The following is a 19,307-nucleotide window of genomic DNA, read 5'->3' as shown; positions in this document are numbered from 1 at the left end:
CATTTTCCATGTGAGAAAACTGAGGTCCAGAGAGGTTAAGTCATTTCTCTAAAGGCATCCAGTGACGGAGCCTGGATTTAAGCCTAGGTCTGTGGGGTTCCAGTGACTAGGCTCTTGCCACTGTCTCATAATCTCCCCTCTGTCTGCTCCCAAGGCTACCACCACGCCCTCCTCCAGGCAAAGACTGACAGTCTTCCCAGGCTGGTAATTTCTGACGTGAGTGCCTTGGGCTCACTCAGTTCTAAACTCACTTACCAGGTGTGGGACATGGGACTGTAGGCAAGTCATGTCCTCTCTATGAACCTCATTTTTCCCCCTCTGTAAAATGGGCATAATACTATCTACCTGGTAGCGTTGCTTTGTGGTTTAGCCATGCTGATGTATGTATGCTGCCTGCGCCAGGATAGATGGGCCTCTGTGTGTGTCAAAATGAATGGAACTGACCGCTCACAGCCTGTAACTTTAATTTAATATAAATTCATCATAACTCACAAAATGGGCAACATTTAAAATAAAAATACTGCTGGGGGTGGCCCAGATTCTGGTAGCTGAATGGTTGGGGTGAGACTGAGGATTCCTCCCACCCAAGGGAGGCCCCAGTGGGCAGCAGTTGTGAGGTGGGAGCACCCCCAAGTTCAGCTAGTCTGGCTCCTTTGAGATGGGGGTGGTCAGAGACGCCAAGTTCAGAATCTAGGCCCCAGGACTAGAAAGAAAAGCTATGGCCTGGGAGACATTTCAGCTTGGTCCTGCAGGCCCGCTCCTGGGGCTCCTGTCCTGGACAAGGACAAAGCCACGGAGCAGGACAACTAGAGGCTCTGCTGCTTCAAAGCCAAGGCCTAGAGGTGGATTCCGATGGCAAAAACTGAAGGTGGGCTTGTTCAACAACCATTCTAACTTTCTTCTATTGTGCCTTTTCATACGGATGAGGCTGGAAAGAAGAAAAGTACATTTCCCAGACTCCCTTGCAGCCCAGGTTCTGGATCTGACTTAAGTTTCCCTACACAGAATCCCTCGTAGACATTTGTTTTTTGTTTTTTGTTTTTTTGCAGTGCGCAGGCCTCTCACTGTTGTGGCCTCTCCCATTGCGGAGCACACGCTCCGGACGCGCAGGCTCAGCGGCCATGGCTCACAGGCCCAGCCGCTCCGCGGCATGTGGGATCTTCCCGGACCGGGGCACGAACCCACATCCCCTGCATCGGCAGGCGGACTCCCAACCACTGTGCCACCAGGGAAGCCCCCCCTCGTAGACATTTGGATCTGGAAATTGAATTGAATGGGGGGAGGCAGCCCTCAGGACATCCACTGACTGGCGCGGACAGTAGCAGGGTCAGCGCAGTTCTGCAGCCAGCGGCTTCTTGATGCAGGGGCTTCTTGCAGATGGGAGCAGTGTTCCTGGTCTCAACAGACGTGATGAATTTGGCGGCTGGGAGCTGTTCCTGGAAATTCAGCAGAGTCTGCTCCTCCAGCCCTTCCGATGATTTTACAAAGCCACTAGGGACCTGGTAATAAATCCTTGTCTAAAGCTAAAGCAGCTCTTGTTTTCTGCAACAGGATCCCAACTGAGACAGACGCCAAGATTGATGAGGGGGGCCCAGCTGACACCCACCCCAGTGCTCAGGGCCTGACTAAAATACTGCTCCCCACAGCCTCGCTACACCCTAGCCTGGTCACAGAGGCCTGGCTGGACCCTTGTTTGGAGCTGCTGGGGACCTCCACCATCCAGTGATGCTTGTCCTACGTCCGGGTGTGCCATCATCTGGCCTTAAGACCTGTGGGCAGGAAGGTGGTGGCACAGTGACCGTAACACGTGGGCTTAACTACTGACAGTCTTCCCTGGCTGGTAAGTTCTGACGTGAGTGCCTTGGGCTCACACGGCCTGTGCCTGTGGCTTCCACAGGCCACAACATCATTTCTACCCGCAGATAAGTGGGAAAATCATGAAGCTCTTGGTACAGGGATGGAAGGAGAAGGTGGTTCTCAGGCAACCCTGGGACTAGCTACCGCCTGTGTCCACTGTGGGCTGGGACTGAGGTTAAAACGGCCCATCACTAGCTTGATCAGGGGCAAGTCTTAGGCCCGGAAGCATAAGAGGATTCTGTGTCTCTTTCAGGCAGACAACTGCTGGCAACCACTGACACATCCTGAGCTTAGGGCATGTGGGCAGGAGGGAGACATAGGGACGCAGTCCCCTGCCCCTGAGAGGAGGGGCATGAGGGTTGGGCAGGGGCTGCCCTGAGGAGAAGCCACGTCACACCCTTGGACCAAAGCTGCATCCCCAGTAAGGTCAGAGCTACAGAACATCAATGCTGGAAGAGCTTCGGAATCGCGGAGCACAACCTCCATTTTACAGGGAAATGAGGGTAAACAACAGGCCTGAGATATCAGGTTGGCCCGGCTGGGCTGGAGTCCCGGCCTCCGCTCTCCGGGGCAGGGCTCTCGCTGGTGGCCATGCTCAGGCCTGCGGTCTCCCTCCACAGCACTAGATGCGGACTGTGTTGATCCGCAGCGGCTGCACGTTCTTGCCATTGGCGTGGCTCTGCCCGGGGCTGAAGTAGGAGCAGAGCTTGCCGGGGAACTTCTCGCGGAAGGTGTACAGCCAGGACATGTCATCGGCGTTATAGAAGATGAGCAGGCCTTGGTCGTAGTCCAGGAAGACGCCCACCTTGTCGAGCTTGTCGCGGACATTGAGCCGCGTCCAGGGCTCGGTGCAGGCGCTGTACTGGTTGCCGTCGTGCATGACGATGCAGTAGAAGCCGCGGCTAGGCTGGATCTGGATGCTACCCTTACGGCTCGCGGCTTCGTGCGCCAGCCCGATCACCCACTGGGTCTTCTCCGCCACCACCACCTCCCAGTAGTGGACGCCGCCACTGAAGGCCTCAGAGCCCAGCACCGACACCTCCACGTCGAAGCGCTTCGGTGAGTCCTGCAGCGGCTGTGGGTGCAGGTTGCCATAGGCCACGATGGTGCAGTCGTCGGACAGGATGAGGCGCTGGTGGGCGGTGCCCGGGTCCAGGGTCAGGGCGGCTGGCACTGCCAGGGATGGAGGAGGAAGAGAAGATGAGTGGAGAGAAGGCGGTGGACCCACTCTATGGTTCCTCCCTGAGGACAGGTTCTGGTTGGCCCCCAGGAGGCTGTGTGATGCTGAATCTGAATACAAGCCTGCCCTCCCCGGGCCTCAGCTTCCTCCTCTGTAACATGGAAGGGTGACAGCTAAGGTCCTTTCAGATTTTAACCTGGCTGCAGGGGACAGGAGCTATGGCTGCTTGCTCACTGATGGGGTCCTGGGGCAAGGCACACAGGGGGCACTCCACAAAATCTGTTGAATAAATCTGAATGCGGTCCAGAATTGGGTAATTTCAGAGCTGGGAGGGAGCTTAAAGATTATTCGGGGGTTGGATAATCACCCTATGGGGCGCTTTGGAAATTTGTTGGGGTGTTTGGGTTGTCTCAGTAGGTAGGATCCAGGGATGCTAAATGCCCTGTATGAAATGCACAGGGCGGTCCCATGCCCCCACCGATGAGTTTCAGATGCTCCACCAGATATTCGTGTGGATGAAAAATCTTCACAATGACCTGAAGCTACAGCTTAACTCCATTTTACATATAAACATGAAATAATTTTTGTACAGTTTTAATATACACTGAATGTTTTGAAATGCAATTACCATATAAACTGGGGGAAGACTGAATTTGTTTTGTCTGGAACGTCACTGAGAATTGTTCACTTTTTTGGAAAATACATCTCTAAGAAGAACACTGTTGACCAATAAAACCTACCTAGTTAAGCCTGCATTTGAGGCAGAATGATATTTTAGCTATGGCGTGAGCACCTGACTCGTTCACTATGTTTTCTAGGGTGGTTGTGAGTGAGCATCTACATGTTGACATATACAATGTTTTATTATACATAATTTCCTTCTATTTTTCCTTTACATCATAGAGTATATACACACATATACATATATATGTATATGTGTATATATACTTGAAATTGTGAAAAGGTCATACTATCTTTGAGACATTACAAATTATTTGTTATGAAAAGTAGATCATGGGTCTGAAAAAGTTGAAAACAACTGATTCTAGGCCAACTCTCCCATTTGACAGATGGGGAAACTGAGACCCAGAGAGGAGATGTGACTAGTCTCAGGTCACCAGGCAAATACTGGCAGAGCCAGGTCTAATCAAGACCATGGGCAATCCAGCCCCAGCCCTCTCTTCCTGCCTACCTCTCACTCAACACCCGCCACCCCACTCAGGCCCAAAGCCTTCGCCCAGACTGTTCCCTCCACCGCCTCATCTCTGCTTGTTGTAATCACACCCCATGAGGCTCAGTTCCAGGGCCCATCCTCAGGGAAGCCTTCCTGGTTGCCCAGCAGGTATGTTCACTCCTTACTCTGAAATTCCTTAACTTTGTTTGTGCCCCTCTCCTGATACGTGGGGTAGTCTTCTGTGCCCATTTCTTACCCCCATGTACACCAGGAGGGCAAGGACTGTGTACTCTCCTACCAGGCCCTCCCTGGTGGGTCCAGTGCCCAGCACACGGCCTGGCATGCGGAATGTTTCCAGAAAGGCTCACCAAATTAAACTGACTCCGCTTGTGTTGGTCTTTGGGCAGGCAGCACAGGCTGGGGCACCCGGTTCTGGGCCAGCCACACTGGCTTAGCAGGTCTGGCTCTCAAAGTCTCACGAACTCTTGTCAAGGACTCTGTTTACTCTTGCCTCCCTGAGGGAGCTGATGCTCAGCCGGAAGGAGGAACCTAGAATTGGCTCTCATTAGCCTGGATGAGCATTTCCAGGGCAGAGTAAGGCAGAGGGGAGAAAAGGAGAAGGAATCCTGTCACTAGTTCCTTGGAGCAAAGAAAGGACTCCTCCAGCTGGCTCTCTGGTGCTTTCCTTATCTGGCGGAGCGGAGGCATGACTATACGTGGCAGGAGCATCACCACCTCCTACTGGAGCCACCTCTGCTGGCTGCATATACACAGAGAAGTAAAATGCCTCCATGACGGCAATCATCTCTAACAGGGGGTGACAGCCCGTCCCTGAACTGTGCTCCTGTTCACAGTCCACTGACAAAACTGGCCATTGACTTGCAGCAAGCTCATTCCATGAGCTCTGTCAGGAATACATTTAGTCTTGAGTTTTACACTCTTCTTTCCTGTTCTTAGAAGTCAGAGGGCTGTATGGAAACAATTAGCCCTGTGACTAGAGGGGTCAATGCAAACACAATTTTCTATCCAGGGACGTAGAAGAGGGGAGCCATGAGAAGGAGTTCATACACTGAGTAAGCGTATGAACGTTTCGCCCTGTCATCTGGTCACAGCGCAGCCTGTCGGACCAGACGGCTCCTGCCATGTGGAATGTGGGTGTTCCCACAGTGGGATCCAGAGGTAGGAGGTGGAAGGGATGTAGGAAGTATGTGTGAGGGGGAGCTCGGGAGAGAAGAATCATCTAATCAGACACACATGGGGTCACTCCTACTGGCTGTGGAATGTGGGTCATACTCAGGTGTCTATGGCAGAGGGGCAAGAGGGACAGAGCGGGCACATTGCCAAGGTGTGGGCAGCTGTGGTTGAGTGCCTCACGGGAAACTGGGCCTTATGTCTCAGGTGCCCAGGATGATTTGAGGAGACCAGTGACAGGCAGAAACCGAGGTTAGAAGGACCAGTGGGGAGACTAGCATGCAGGCGGGAGGGCTCAGCCCCATACTCTTAAGCCTAACTAGGGCAACGTGGGCCCTTCCAGTGCCACTGATGAGTGGGGAGGACACCCTAGGAGGCAGGCAAGTGGGCTTTCAGTGGTTCTGAGATTGGGCCTGTAGGACGGAGGAAATCCTCGCTGCACTGAGAGCTAACTCCTTGGTGTGGACCCACAGGCTTGAAGCCCAAGGGACTTACCGGAGATAGGACCTGCCACTCATTGGGTGTGCTTAGGGGCGGGGCCTGCCGTTCATTGGTCAGTTCTGGCAATAGAGGCAGGGCTGGGGGGGCGGGACCCGATCCACAGCGGGCAGGGCCCAACAGCCCATAGGGTGAGGCTAGGGGCAGGGCGGGGCATTCTTCTGAGGCAAAGGGTGTGGCTTGATGCTTAGGAGGCTTTTACACCCCAAAGGGTGGGCTGAGGTCCGTCTCCTCATAAACAGAGTTCCTGTCTTCGGGCCTCTCTCAAGTCCTCCCAGGGGCTAGGGCTGACAGGAGTTAATAGCCTTTAGGCCAGAGAGGTACCCAGCTGGGGACATGGCAATACCTTTTCCGCCTCTGAGAAGTCAGTCCCTGTGCGGGGACTGGCAATCCCTCCACCCATCCTTTATTCTCAGGAGAGGTGACAGACTCGTCAGACAGACGCAAAACAAATCCCGTCCCCTGGGGTTCACAATTTTACAGGTCAGAGCTCTTTTCTAGGTCCTGGGACACTTTTATAAAAACAGAAAGCAGGCACTGAGGCAGTCCATCTGGTCTCCAGGTGTGTTCTCCATCCATTTAAGCCTCTCCGAGACCTCCAGGTCAAAAGGCAAGGAGCGTGGACTGCGGGGGGCCCAGGAACTGTCTCCTGGCCACCATCAGCCACATACCGCAGTGGCCCAAGCGGCAGAGGAACCCCAAAGTCCAGCACCATCACTTGGCAGCGAGTGGCTTGTGCCTCTTTGTTCTCGAGGACAATCAGCTCTTTCCTCTGGCCAGGGCTTTAAGAAGTCTGGCCCCTCAGTCCTCCTGCCTTCTCAGGCCCTCAGCCGCACAGTACGGGCATTCGAAAAACATTTTCACACCTTCTAGCTCATGGGACCAGTACAGCAGCTCCAGGAGCACAAATTACTATCCCCATTTTTCAGAAGAGGAAACTGAGGCTCCAGGGAGATTTCTCTGAGTTAAGTGGCTTGCTCAAGTTGCCACTTTGGGTGGAAGCAGAGCTGGAACTTGAGCTAATATCTTTCACACCATGTCCTTTCCTTTATGTGGCCCTAGAAAGCCTGTTCAGCAAGACTGAGGAACCATCTGATGATTCATGATAATCATAAGAAACAGGTATCAAGCATTTACTAAGTTCCAGGATTATTATCACAAATAAATAATCTTATTTAATTCTCCTACCTACCCTGGGAGACAAATCACACCTTCCGCATCCCTGTTTTACAGATGAGGAAACAGGCTCAGAGAAGGCAGATGTCTGCCCTGCGTCACACAGCTAGGCAGTGAACATGCTGGAACCCAAAATGATTGGATTCAGATAAGCAGGAGGAGGAGAGAGCAGCCCAGGAGAGGGAGGTGGCCGGAGCAAAGGAAGTAGTGTCTGGTGTCCTCTGGACAATGGCCACCTGGCCTGGGTGGGGAGGAAGTTTGTGCCTGGGAGCTGGGGCAATCAGGCCAGGCAGTTGGAGGAGAGTTTCCAATGTCAGCTGAGAGGTGGGGCAGGGGTGTGGGTAGTGGTGGAGAGTGGAGGTTCCAGATCACGGGAGTGACAGGTGCTCTATGGAGTTCTCAGGTGACCCAATAGGAAGGCTGAACTGGAAGAGGGGCAGGCAGGAAGCTGCTAGAATCCAGGGCTAGGTCCCTGGGGGCACCTGCCCCTCCCAACTGGACAAAAAGAACCTTGGTTTTGGTAGAGGAACCAGAGTGACTTCACAGGTCCTACAGACAAAGGAAGGGGCCCAGCTAACCAGGTCACTGTTCTCTGAACCCCCAGGGGCCGCTGTCCTTGGCAGGATGTTCAGGGCACACCCTACTGCTCCCTCAGCCCCCCTCCTACAGGCAGCTTTCCCTGGGGCAGCGGTTCTTAACTGGGGCTGATTTGCCCCATAGGGGACATTGGGCAATGTCTGGAGACGAATTTGGTTGTCACAGCTGGACGGGGTGTGTGCGGCATCTAGTTGGGTAGAGACCAGCGATGCTGTTAAACGTCCTACCATGCACGGGACAGACCCCAAGACAAGGAATTATCCAGCCCCAAATGTCAATAGTGCTGAGGCTGAGAAACCCTGCCCTGGGGCAATCAGCAAATTCCCACATCCATTTGTCCACTTGTGAGGGAGTCAAGGAGGGAACACTAGCACCCTTATAATACAGAGGAGGAAACTGAGGTTCAGAGGGAGAAGTGACTTGTCCAAGGATGTGCAGCAAGTTCCTTCATTCAACAAATAATTATTGAGCACATACTTAATGCCAGGCCCTATTCTACTGAGTTGGCCAAAAAGTTCATTCAGATTTTTCCATATGTAAAGGACAAACCTGAACGAACTTTTTGGCCAACCCAATAGTAACAGAACTGAGAGCAGGACTCATTCATTTCTTTATTCATTCATCCACAAACATTTACTGTGCTGGCTGCTGGGGATGCATAGTGATGAATCAGACTCAGCCCCTGACCCCTCAGAGCTCACGGTCTAGTAAGAGAGACAGCCATGCAGACATTAACAAAACAGTGAGACCAGGAAAGCCCAGGGCTACCTGGAGAAATCCAGGAAGGCTTCCCAGAGGAGGTGTTTATAAACTAAGATGTGAAGGAGAGTAGCAGTTAGTTATCAAAGATTAAGGTTTGTGTCGAGTGTTCTTGGCAAAGGGAAGAGCATGTGCAAAAGTGTGGAGGAGAGGGAATATGGCTCATGTAAAACCTGAAGATGGTTCAGTGTGGCTGACTGTGATACAGAGGGGAGAATGAGAGAATGGCTGGGCCCAGATCTCATAGGGCCTTGACTGTCAGGCTGAGGTGCCTGGGTTGCCTCTGAGCTGTGGCAGCTGAGATAAATAGAGCTCCTGAGACCATCTGCCTGAGGGGCCTCCCTGGGTCAGGGGAGGGGACAGGACCCTTGGAGGGGCTTCTTGCCTCCTTCAGTTATGCTGCTTCACCCATGTGTGGCCCTCACCCTGCTGGGTCCCAGTGTGCAGGTCTCTCCAAGGCTGGGAGCACACAGAGACCCACAACCCCAGGAGGAGAGCCAAGAGCCCCACCCAGTCGGCTGGAAAGTGGGCCCTTCGCCCAACTACTGCCCCCTTTGTCAATGAGGGCACAGATCCAGATTTAAGGGCTCTAGGAGATGTCCCTTCACTTTTGTGCAATTGGTCACGATGCATCCATCCAATGAGGTCTTCAGTCACCGGGAGGGGAGCCCCATCCCTGTTCAGCATTCACACCCTCAGTGATTGTCCTCAGTCCTTCTCCATCTGTACCTGAAGGCCAATCGTGAACATCCTGGGATCATTCATGCCCCTGCCCTCCCCACCGCCTTTGCCTACACAGTTCCCAATGCCGGGGATTGTCCGAGGCACCTCCAGGCCCCATCCTTTCCTGAGTGGGAAAGCCCTCAGTTTTCAGCGCTCAGTTCAAACATCATCTACTCAGTGTTCCCCTGGCTCCTCCCTCGCCCCATCCAGAGCCTCCTGTTGTCCCTCTGGGCTCCCATGACCCCATGTAAGTCCCTCATCACGGTCCTGGTCCCACCGGACTATCAGGGTCTGTTGTCCCATCTGTCTCCCCTGATTCTGAAAGTGCCTCGAAGGACTTTCAGTGTTTGTAGATCAAAAGAATGAATCCAGATAGGTGGAAAGAGCACTGATTGCTGTGTGACCTTGGGAAATCAGTGAGCCTCTCTGAGCCTCAGTCTCCCCAGCAGTCTTCCTGGGTTGGTAGTATGAGGCCAGAGAATGCCTGGTTAGTTTAGTAGGTAAGGGCACAGACTCTGGCATCTGACGTGTCTGGGTTTAAATCCTGGCTATACCATTTACAGGTTGTGACCACGACAAGTTCCTAACAGCTCTGTGCCTCAGTTTCCTCATCGAGAAAATGATAATAACAGTGTCTACCTCTTAGGGAGAAGTCTCCTCTATATCCTTGTCTCACCTCTAAAGGACATTGCGCCTGACTCAGGAACACAGAAGTTTCCCTGCTGCCAACAGGTTCCACTCTGATGCCCTTGTGGGTTGTGTGATTTCGGGAAGGTGTTGACCTCCCAGTCCCAGGGTCTACTAACTCTACTAGAAACCCATTTCAGACTTTCTCCTCTCTCGGCAGATTTCCCATGACCTCTTCTAGCCCATCCTCATCTCAGCGGATGACCTTGCTTCCTGCCTTACTGGGAGAGGTGAAGAGAATTCCCGGGAGCCCCCACCACTGCCCGCTCTGCTTCGGGGCCCATTCATTCTACCTTCTCCTGGCTCCCAGCAAAGGCAGAGGCAGGTCCCACTCGTGGCGGTCACCCCGGCACCTCTCCCTCCTTCACCCTCAATTCTGCCTTCTGCTACTGGATCTTTTCCATGCCCCCCACCCCTCCCATATATGCTGCCATTTCTTCTACCTTAAACAAATAGCCACGGTCACATTCTCTCTCCTTCCCTTAAATAAAACTCATTGAAAGCACTGTCTCCACTTCCTCTCTCATTTTCTCTTGGACGGTCTCCAGTCAGGCTTTTGCCTCTATTGCTCCACCAAAGCAGCTCTTGTCAAGGTCACCAAGACCCGGAGAACAGTCAGTTCTGATCCTCCCACACTTGGGGTCGCAGCTTTGCCACCACTATCCACTCTCTCCTCCTCGAAACACTTTCTCCACTTGGCTTCCAGGACAGACGCAGGTCTTCCTCCTATTCTCTGGCTGTTCCTTCTCGGTCTCCTTGGCTGGGTCCCCCTTCTGTCCTTGACTTCTAGGAGCGGCCCAGGGCTCCATGTGTTAGAGTGGCCCTCTCTCTTTTCTCTCTACCCCCACTTCCCAGGTGACCTCATCCCAGCTCATTCAATACCGTCCACAGGTAGACAACGCCAGCCCTGACCCTCCTCCCGTACTGCAGACGTGTCATTCCCACTACCTTCTCCATGTCTGCACTGAGACTTCTAACTGGCATCGCGAACCTCACATGATTACAACTTCATCTTCCCAGTCACCTCAGCCAAAATCGTTGTAGTCTTCCTTGTCATTTTTTTTCTCACACCCGAGATCCAATCCGTTAGCAAATCCTGTTGGCTCTCTGTTCAAAATAGATCCTAAATCCGATCACTTCTCACCACCTCCACTGCCACCACCCTGCTCCAGGCCACCATCATCTCTCACTTGCATTGTTGCAGTGGTCTCCTAACCTCTACCCTTTACCCCCTGCAGTCTATTCTCAAGCCAGCACCCAGAGGGATACTTTAAAAACTTAAGCCGGCTTATGTCACTTCACTGCCCCAAACCTTCCAATGGTTCCCATCTCACTCAGCATAAAATTTAAAGTTTTCATATGGGCCTCCAGGCTCTCATGGTCTGGCTACTGCTACTGACCTGACCTCCTCACCTCCACCCTCCCTCTCACTCATTCCACTCCAGCCACGCGAGTCTCCTTACCGTCCCTTGAACATGCCAGGCTTGCTCCTGCCTCAGGGCCTTTGCACTTCCTATTCCCACTGCCAGGAACACTCTTTCCTCAGATACCTACACGGCTCATTCTTCTCTTTCCTCCCTCAGGTCTTTACTCTACTGCTTCCTTCTCAGGGAGGTCTTCTAACTGGATCCCCTACTAAACGTTCAATCCTACCTCAACATCCCTTAGCCCCTTTCCTTATCTTTTATCATTATCTAAAAAACTATGTATTTTACTTATGTAATTTTGTTTTCTTTCTCTCTCACACCCTAGGATGTAAGTAAGATGCACGAGGGTAGGGATTTTTGCCTGTTTTGCTCACTGCTATATCTCCAGCACCTAGAATACTGCCTGGTGTGAGGTAGGTGCTTGATATATCCTGTACCCATAGAGTGAATGAGTGAACCACCCAGGGCCTCAGTCTCTTCATCTAGAGAATGGGTACACTAGTAGAACCTACCTCCTCTTGTGCTGGTGCCCAGCACAGGCCCTGGAACACAGTAGGTGCTCAGCAAGGCACTCTTCTCATCCCTCTGCCCTGCCCCCATGTCATGTGTAGAGCAAGGGATGGGCTGGGCCGGGCCCCATCTAGCTCCAACCCATGATAATCCTTGCCTCTTCCTGAGCCCTACTGGAGAGTGGCAGGAAGGGCCTTACCTGGGTGGATGTCCTGGAACAGGGACTTCCAGATGGTGTACTGCAGGGGGCCTGTGTACTTGGAGGTTGGGAAGTCTTCGTAGGTCAGATTGGTCTCATGGATTTTCCCTTTGAGCCTGGAAGGAGAGCAAGAGAGCAGGCCACATTGGGGGCTGGATTCCTGTCCCAGCACCTCAGGGAAGCTGGCATAGGGCGAGGTCATGTGTGGGAAGTCTGCTGGACCCAAGCGCTGACTCAAGTGCCTGCTTGTGCCACTTCCTAATTCTCTAGCTATTGCCCTCAGTTTCCTCATCTTTAAAATGGGTACTATGATAACACCTGCTTCCTAGGCTTGTGAGGATTACATGGCGTAATGTACGTAAAATGCTTAGCACGGTACTTGGCTCATGAATACATGATGTTAGCTATCAGTATTGGTCATTAATGAACCAATAATTAAGTGTTATTATTATTAAAGGCAGCTATGGAACTAGAGAGACCTGAGCTTGAATCCTGGCTCCCCCACATACTAGACGAAGGGTCTTGGCCAATTGCTGTAGCTTCTCTGTGTCTCAGTTTCTACACGTGTGAAATGGGGATGGCAGTGGTAACTACCTCCAAGGGGCTATTAGGATTATGACAATTTACATATTATTATTTATTATATATAGTATCAATGTTATTATAAATAATATATAATGTAAAACACATATTTGTAATATAATATAAAGCACAAAAAACAAGTAATATCCTATATGATTATAAGTATTATATATAAAATAATATGAATACATAAAGCTTTTACCCTAGGCTCTGGCACATAGCAGATGTCCTGTGTATTTGATGGAGATTTGAATGAATGAATTCTCTGCTAACCACCCCATCTGCCTCCAATCCCAGCATCCCACAAGGGCCAGGGAGGGGATACCCCCTGGAGAAGACCCACAGCAGGCGGGTACTTACCGCTCAGACAGCGAGGCCACCCCGGCCAGGAAGGTGTGCCGGTCAGTTTCAGCCAGCCGCTCCTGCAGGATCTGGGCCCCCTCCTGCACCTTGCGCAGCTGCTGGCTGTAGCGCTGGACTTTCTGCTCAATGTCAGTCAGTGTGCGGGCCGTGTCTGCCTCTAGCTCCTCCAGCATGGCCTTCTGCCGTTCCCGCAGCAGCCGGTGCAGCCGCTCAAAGACCTCCCCAATGGTGGTCCGCAGGCTTTTGGTGGAAGACTGTGGAGACAGTCATCAGGGGTCAGTCAGGGAGAGTGGATGGGGTGATCCCTGGGTGAGAGGAGGAAACCGAGCGTCTTGGCACGCACAGAGGAAAGGGCAGGAAAGGCATGTCGGTGAGGGGATGGCACATGCAAAAGCATGGTGGCAGGAGAGAACTGGCATAGCAGGGACAGCAGATAATTGTTCTCCGTTAGGAAACTAATGAAATGGTCCAGGTGAGACAATGAGGCTTGAACTAGGGGAGCAGCAGATGGACACGGCTTGAAAGACATTTGTAGGAGAGCCTCTTTGACCCTGGTGACCAACTGGCTGGCTGTAGGGGTACAGGAGAGACAGGTGTAAGGATGATGTCCAGATTTCTGGCTTGGCGTGGGAGGGATGGGGAAGCTGGCAGGAGACGTGGGGGGCAGGGAGAGGATGCTGAGTTCAGTCTGGAAGACGGTGAAAATTTTATTTATTTATTTATGTGGCTGCACCACATGGCTTGTGGGATCTTAGTTCCCCAACCAGGGATCGAACTTGGGCCCACGGCAGTGAAAGCACAGAGTCCTAACCACCGGACTGCCAGGCAATTCTCTTAAATTTTTATTTTTAAAAAAATCACTCATGGGGCCCAAGCAAAGATGACAAGATCACAGATGTTAAAGAGCTTTATAAATGGCAATGTGCTGGGCAAAGCTTGGTGGTCACTCGCCCTGTCCCGCCACCCCGAGACCCTCTGGGAACAAGAGCTGGGGGGTTAAAGCCATCGTCACAGGAGACAAGCATGGACTTTCGTGTTTCTCTCTGCCCCCAAGGGCACTGCCAGGCCCAGGAAGGGTTGAGTGGTAAAGGGCACAGCTTTGGTGCCCAATGGCTCTGGGTCTCCAGCTGTGGCAACCTTAGTTGCCTGATATCTCTGAACCTTAGTTTTCTTATCTGGGAAAAGGGTATACAACGACATTGCAGGGCTATCTATGGTAAGTGAGGGAACATTCACAAAGTGCATGGTATTGTTTGAGGTGCAGACCCAGAGCCTGGTTATTAAAACACTGGAACAGGCACATCCTAGAAGTCTTCGTGGAGAGATGACTTCTGAGCTGGGGCCTGAACGACGGGCAGGATGTCAGTTGGGTGGTGCGGGCAGCGGGCCGAGGGGACAGCACGAGGCAGGATGACACTGGGTACACAAGTGCAGCTCGGCTGCAGCAGCAGCGTGTGGGGCCTGCCTCTGCAATTTGACTTTGTGGGATCCTGGCTGGGAGTTCACAGAGTCAGAGACCCTGCTGTGTTCAGTGCCCAGGGCTCTGTGGGAGGCTCCACAAAGGCTCAATTAGGGCCTGTTCTCTCCCAGTCGTCGCGGCTGGCTGCGGGCTGCCTGCGGCAGGAAGAGCTGCTGGCAGTGGGCCAGCCTCCCTGCGCATGCCCACCCAGTATGCAGGGCAGACAAAGGGGGTGGCCGAGAGGCTGGGGATAAAGGGCCAGGCTGCCTGTGGCCTCCGGGAGCCCCCTCACCCAGGGAGGGCCAAGGCTCCGGCAGCGGCAGGTCACAGTGGGGAAGCTGGGGCCTGCCCTCCCTGCACCGTCCGCCACTGCCCTCCAAAGAGCCCCAGATCTCATGGCCTCCCCTTCCGGCTGCTCTTCGGCCAATCTGCAGCAGCGTTTGGCCCGAGGGCCACCCTCTACTAATAGAAACTTCTGGTTTGCCTCCCACCTCTGTGGCTGCTCCCTCCCTGCCACCCCTGTTCCTGAGGACTCGTCCAGGCTGGCTCCTTTGTTCACACCCCACAACTCCCACTGCTTCGAGGATGGCTTCCAAGTCCATTTCGAAGGTCTTACATGTCTCTTGAGCGCTACATTCATCTCTCCACCTGCCTCCTCCACGCATGCCCCTGGGTCCCACCAACTCACTGGTTCCACGTGTCAACTCCACATCTTTGTCAACAAACTTGCTGCCAGAGTGATCCTTCTAACGTGCAAACTGGGTCACAGCCGACCTCGTCTTTAGGGAAACCTTCTTGGCTCCTTGATGACTAGTACAGTGCTAAATTTCTTAGCCTGGAATTCAAAGTCCTTAATCTGATCCCTGCTTACCTCTCTAGTGCTGCTGCATCATAATTCCACCTGCCTAGAGTGGACCCCTCCCCCAGCAAATGCTTTATTCAACTGACAAACTCCTACTCATCCTGCAAGACTCAGATCAAAAGCCACCTTCTCTGGGATACCTTCCTTAACTTTTCCAGGCAGTTAAATAGCTAAATGTTCCCAGAGCATTTTGTAAATATTCTGAATATACTGCCCCACATTTTATGCGGCTTCCCAGTTAGTGGATGAACCCCTCCCGGTAGGAATGACATCTTCCTTAGCCCTGCATCCCAGAGCCTGGCACAAGGCTGATGGTCAGGACCTGCTTGAGAGGTAAAGGAGGGAGGGGTCTTGCCCGAGATTGCTCTGTAGAGGTGGGTGCAGACTCCATCTTCTCTCTCAGGTAGGGGTCCAGTGTCCCCAGGACAAGAGGAGAGAAAGAGGCTGGGAGAGGGCAGCTCAGAAGTGGAACATCAGCCACCCCAGGAGCCCGACATATGTCCCTGATGGGTTCTCCAGGCCTACCCGGCTTGCAGCCCACAAAGCCAGAGATCTCGCTGAGGACATTCCAGCATGAGGCTGGAATATGCACTAGGCTCAGACAGAACTGGACAGTAAGGTCTCAATTAGCTACTTATTAGCTGTGGGGCCTTAGGCCTGTCCCTCAACCTCTCTCGGCCTCAGTTTCCTTGGCAATAAAATGGAGACAACAACTATTCCTACCTCAAAAGGTGTATCTTTTTCCCCCACTCATTTGTTCCACAACTATTTACTGTGTGCTAGACACCGTGTAGGTTCTGGGGAATCCTGCAGTCATGGAGGGGACATTCTGTGCGGTTCGGCGAGACAATGAATGGGGAACACAGTTCCCAGCACAGAGAAAGGTTCAGCTAAACCGGTGTGTCCCATTTACTCTAGTTTTTTCTAGGGCAGAGCCAGCCCCGCCCCACTCCCAATCCCTTCAGTCACAACTGGGAGAGCAGCTCCCACCCTGACCCACCACATCCCTGGGAACACACTGGGGCCTGGAAGAGCTGGGGCCATTTCAGAACGACACACTGCCAAGAATGCGTCACTCGGTCAGGGCCGACCAAGGAAAACACTGGGCTGGGGGAGGGAGCTCAGACAGGCCCTCAGGCCGGGCCACTGGAGGGGCAGGCGCCACAGGAAAGCCGAGTCAGGCACCAGGTGAAATATGACCCCCAAAGCATCCATAGGCATTTCTTGTATAAACATCCCTGTCCAGACAGGAAGCAGGGCTGGGGTAACTGGAGGGGAAGGTGGCCCCAGAGGACACCCCAGAGGTAGACAGATGGACAGGAAGGCAGGGGAGGAAAAGGTCAGCGGAGAAAAACAATGCGGGTGGGGAGTGGAGAGAAGAACAGAATGCTGGGGAGAAGAAACAGACCATAATATTCCCCTCTCATCCAGACAGAGGCTTCCATTTGCTTCTCTTCACCTGAGAGGTGTGGGATCACCAGGCAGGTGGGGAAAATGAGGCTGTGAGAAGCAAAGAGGCCAGAGTCCTGTGACTGCTTCCCATCTGATGCCCACTGAGGGTCCTGCCTGGAGGCACTCCAGAGTGTTCTCTGAAGAGATGTTCATCATGACCTCCCTAAGACCCCACAGTGGGTTGGTGGCCAAGGTGGGGCACAGGTCTGGATCTCCAATGGCCTCTCCAGGCCTCAGGGGGACCTCTGGAGGCCCAGAGCATTCCAAAGGTTCTGCTTCAGCTGCTCCTGGCAGTGGCACCCCTGCAAATGGAGTGGAGCCACACTGAAATCACCCAAGAGCTTAGCAGTCAGGCCTGGGTCCCCAGTGCTTGGTTCCAGAAGGACAGCAGAAATCAGAGCAAGCCTTGCCCAGTTAGGGGTATCTGTGGGGGACTTGGAGGGAGCCCCTTGGAAGTGTGCTAGGATCCAGAAGATCACAGCTGCAAGGAGCCTGGCAGAGTCCCTACAGCACGGATGGGAAGACTAGGGGCCCAGATAAGTATGCAGTTTACCCAAAGTCACACAGCACGGTAGTGGCTGGATCAGAACCCAGGGCCTTCCTCTCAGGTCAAGAAAAAAGGCTTTTCTTTTCAAACCACTGTGGCCAGAGCCTGCAGGGTTTGACGCTACTTTTCAGAGTCTATATCTCCAGTCAGATTTGAAGAGGGGAGCTGATACCAGGGCTGAGCCACAAATCATCAGGAGGGCTTCGAAGGAACATTCTCAGGATTGGTTCCTTGGGCAATGGGTGTGTTTAGCAACGGGAGGAAAAAAAAAAGAGACTAGGAACATTCTTCCAGCCCCGCAGGACGCCAGGGTTTTCCAGAGTCCCTGGTCCCACCTCAACTTTCACCCAAAGCAGGAAGGGAGAAAGGATCCCACTTGCCCTCAGTCATCTTGGAGTGGGTCCCTGCCCCATTTACCTTCAGGGAAGCCCCAGCCTCCGCCCCACCCCCATGCCCCGGCCTAACACCTGGAGTTTGGACCCTCGAAGCCCCGCCCCCACAGCAGGCCCAAAGCCACGCCCCTCAACTTCCCAACTGGCCCTGCCCCCACTAAGCCCCGCCCCCACGTCCAGGCCTGGCTCACCTTGGTCTCCGCCAGCTGTCTCTTGAGCAGCTGCAGCGCCTCCGTGTGCTCCCGCTCACTGTCCTGAAGGGCCTGAAGCTGCTCCTTCAGCTCCCTCTGGAACACAGACAAGATCGGGATGGGGGCGCGGGTCAGATCCGGCCCGGGTATTCCGTGGTGATGCAGAGCCCAGGCCTGTCCACTGCGGGCACTGGAAGCTATCCTGGCCCCGTCTGTCTCCTGCCCCAGCACCCGCCTCCCTTCACAGTTTAACAACCACCACGTTCCGCAGAGTCTGTCTCCTAACTATCTCCAGAGTCTGTTCCCATCTTCCATCTGGAGTTTTGCAACAGCCTCCTCTCTGGCCATCCTAGGGGCTCTGGTCTCCCTGTTTCCAATCTACCTCCACATACTTTCTGACCCACTCTGATTTGCTGGCCAAGACTCCTTGCTTGGAATCCTCTGGCAGGAGCCAAGCCTGTACTGCTGTCCAGGGCTATGACTGACTGCCAACATCCCCTGAGCGCTTCCGGTGGGCTAGGCACTGTTCTTAGACCTTGGCTTGTCATTTAATCCTCTCAATAACCCTGAGGTAGGCACTATTATCAGCCCCCTTTTCCGATGGAGACACTGGTACAGTGAGGTCGAGAAACTGGCCCCGAGGCATACAGCTAAGCATGCAGGGGTAGTGCCAGAAATGGAACTCAGGAAGTCTGGTTCTGGAAACCATGATCGTGACACCAGGTGACATGTTTTCTATAGTGATGACACCCATGATGAACAACAACAAAAATCCATGATAGACAACAGGTCAAATTTTTAAATAAGGACAGGATCGGTATTACTCATTTTTCCTTTGCATCTGGTTCCTATACGGCTCAGCATGACACTGCTAGTCATCTTGTCTTTATTTAAAAATATGATATTTTGTTCATCATGGGGGTTTTGGCATTAATTTTGATTTTTAAAAATTGCATTAGATATTATCTTGATTACTGAGTTTTGGGGCGCCTGCTTCAATTTTGCACCTGAAGCAAGTGCCTCAGTCCCCTGTCCCTAGTCCCACCTCTGTCTTCACCATCCTTCCGCCATCACTCCCAACCAGCCAAAGCCGTCTTCTTCCTGTGCCTCCCGCTGGGCTTGTTTCAGCCTTATGACTTTGCACTTGCTGCTTCCTCTGCCTGGTGCACTTCACTCTCAGATTTTCTCCCTGTGATTCCTTTGTATCATTAACGTATCAACTCAGATGCTGCCTCCTCGGAGAGGTCTTGCCTGACCAGCCCATGCACAGCAGCATCCCTTCCACCCTCCTGTTTAGTGGTCTCCATAGCACCTCCTGCTGTCCATGATCTTGCATATTTATTTGACATTGTGTTTACTGTTCATCTCCTCCATTGGCATGTGAGTTTTATGAGGGCAAGAATCTTGTCTGGCTTGTCCACTGTTCCATCCCCAATGCTTAGAATAGTGTCCAGCACACAGTAGGGTCTCAATAAGTATTT

At 52.9% G+C, this 19,307-nt stretch overlaps 1 protein-coding gene across 2 annotated transcripts in view; it reads right to left on the bottom strand.

The window, feature by feature from the left end:
* Positions 1–452: 452 nt before the first annotated feature.
* TRIM62 (tripartite motif containing 62) overlaps positions 453–19,307 on the bottom strand; it is a 32,147-nt gene continuing 13,292 nt past the window's right edge. For both annotated transcript variants that reach the window (XM_033422232.2, XM_004266496.4), the window contains exons 3-6: positions 17,827–17,922; positions 12,921–13,177; positions 11,979–12,094; positions 453–3,030 (exon numbers count right to left, since the gene is read on the bottom strand). In XM_033422232.2, the coding sequence (XP_033278123.1) occupies positions 2,480–3,030; positions 11,979–12,094; positions 12,921–13,177; positions 17,827–17,922 (1,020 nt within the window). In that variant the 3' untranslated portion in view covers positions 453–2,479. The remainder of the gene's footprint in view (positions 3,031–11,978; positions 12,095–12,920; positions 13,178–17,826; positions 17,923–19,307) is intronic.

This window comes from Orcinus orca, chromosome 1, assembly GCF_937001465.1.
Source record: "Orcinus orca chromosome 1, mOrcOrc1.1, whole genome shotgun sequence".
Classification (NCBI taxonomy): Eukaryota; Metazoa; Chordata; class Mammalia; order Artiodactyla; family Delphinidae; genus Orcinus; species Orcinus orca.
This window is presented reverse-complemented; position numbering and strand designations above follow the sequence as displayed.